Source organism: Arachis duranensis, chromosome 6, assembly GCF_000817695.3.
Source record: "Arachis duranensis cultivar V14167 chromosome 6, aradu.V14167.gnm2.J7QH, whole genome shotgun sequence".
Classification (NCBI taxonomy): domain Eukaryota; kingdom Viridiplantae; phylum Streptophyta; class Magnoliopsida; order Fabales; family Fabaceae; genus Arachis; species Arachis duranensis.
In genome coordinates, this window is record NC_029777.3 from 96272750 (window position 1) to 96275180 (window position 2431).

At 38.1% G+C, this 2431-nt stretch overlaps 1 protein-coding gene across 1 annotated transcript; it reads left to right on the top strand.

Moving 5' to 3' along the window:
* Positions 1-340: 340 nt before the first annotated feature.
* Positions 341-874, top strand: LOC107494737 (uncharacterized). The gene has a single exon (XM_016115774.1). The coding sequence runs from the start codon at positions 341-343 to the stop codon at positions 872-874; it is 534 nt and encodes a 177-aa protein (XP_015971260.1).
* Positions 875-2431: the final 1557 nt, after the last annotated feature.

Sequence of the window (2431 nt, forward strand, 5' to 3'; positions counted from 1 at the left end):
AAGATAGATGCTATTAAATTATATATAAAATATTTTACAACATCGAATTATCAAAATTACTGTCATGGTATATAACGAAACAAATGAGAAATAACCAGAGAGAGAGCAGTTTGATGTACAAACAGCTCGCACTATTGCAGAATTGGAAAATGACCACCCCCAAGAAAAGAAATCCTTTGGTCACATGTAACATCACTGCATTCTGCATACATGGGTAGTGAGCTAGCTTATAAATAGATTCCTTTGAAGGGTGGGATGAGCATCCTACAGGCCACAGCCGCAAAGAAGCCAAAAATTCACAAGGCTTTGTATTCTTTGTATTCCCCCTTCTTTTTCTACCATGGCTTTGCTTTTTCTTTTGCCCCTAGTCATTTCCCTGAGTGGTGTTTCAGCCATTGAATTAGCAACTGAGCCAATATCTCCATCTCATGCATTCCAAGAAAATAAACCAATAGCCCCAACTCCATCTCAAGCTTTTCCTGCAAGTTCTGAACCTATAACACCATCTCATGATTTGCCTGAAATTGAGGCAATAACCCCGACACAATCTCCTTCCCCTGCAAAAGAGCCTATAACACCATCTCATGATTTTCCTCAAAGCAGGTCAATGACCCCAACCCCATCCCATGCTCCTACAAATGAGCCTATAACTCCTCATATTGTGCTTGCAAGTGAGCCTGTAGTCCCATCTCATGATTTGCATGCAAACAGGGAAATAGCCCCAACCCCATCTCCTGCATTTTTCGCAAATGAACCAATAGCTCCTCATGCTTTCCTTGCAAATGAACCTTCTGCTGATGATGAGTCAGACCCCCCAGTTGATTCAGTGTCTCACATTCGCAGCTTCTACAGTTCCAGAAAGATTAATATTTAAACTCGCCAATCATGTCTGAAATCGAGCGATCATGTATCTTAGTATCCATCAGTAATAATTTTGAGAGGGAAATATTCAATATCAAAGACGGTTGATTATATACAATATCTTAGTATTCAACGGCATTATATCTTTCTGAATACTATAGAAACGGTTCATGTTTCAGCATCTTTCTTGCGTGAAATTAATATGCAACATCAGTGTTAGAACAGATCTGCTTATAGGAGTTATTATGTAGCGGTCATCGCTTTTATCATCTTTCTACTTTGCTTCTTTACTCTTTTTATCTTTTGTTTTTTATTTTTCTGGGTATCTATCTGATCAAGGAAGATTGTTGAGAACCGGCAACCAATAGCAGATTGGTTGGAATTAGTAATTTTATCATTTCAACACCATTAATTTTTGAAAACAAATAACTACTAATTTAATTAACAATTTTATCATTACAAACATTATGAAATGTGTGGGATTAAAAACAAAAATCTAATTTAGGTGAACTGGATAAAAATGTTTTAATTTCCAGTCATTGTGTTTGCATGGTAATATACCTCCCTTGAGAATTTCATAGAAGTAACAGTGTTATAATTAGTTAATTACCTCTCACCCTTCCAAACTGAATCTTTGCTTTTTCTATCTGTCTTGTCAATGTCGGAAGACTAGTTTTATTTTTGGGCTGCTGAATGGTCTGAAGAATTATCACATAAAGGAAGTTAATAGAACTAGTATAAAAGGAAAACACTAACAAACTCAGGCACTTAAAAAATCACCGCAGATGGTTATAACTTACACGGTTAGGAATCACTTCCTGCATCTTTGCAGGTTACCAGATGCGCAATCTTGAATATTATAATTTCCTCCTTCCTACAAGAATCAGTGGCGATTCTTTCCTTTTTTTTCCCCTTAAATTGTTATGAAAAGTTAGCACCTATAGCCATAACTACCACAAATCACATGGTTTGCATCCCCTGCCTCTGTCCAGTTCCTTACATGCTCATCTGCCTAGCTTTACGGTCCATTTTTTCCGTAGTCGTCTGTCAGTGGCGTGTCAACCATTGAATATGTGAGGCCACAACTGCAACCTCCATTAGTTAATGTTTTGCTTGTAAGCCAATAAACAGGAGCCGCAACATGAACACCATGATTATGAGGTTCCAGAGTAAGAATTTCTTTTACGACTCTTTTAGCAACCTTGGTATTTCTATTATTTTTGCAAGCTGCCAACAAAGCTCCTAAAATAACAATATCAGGCTTCCAAGGCATTCCTTTTACCAGTTCCTCTGCCTCTACTAACTTACCCTCTTTCCCAAGAAGATCCACCATGCATCCATAATGTTCAATCTTCTGGTCAACCCCATACACATTTTTCATCGAATAAAAGATCTCACGACCAACATCAATCAAGCCAGCATTGCAACAAGCCGACAAACCCCCTAAGAAAGTTAATTGTTCGGGATGACAAGTTGCTCCTCCTTCAGCTTCTCAAAGAGACCAAGAGCATCTTCAACATGTGCCTGAGCAGCCAACCCAGAGATCATCACATTCCAAGTAGCAACATTT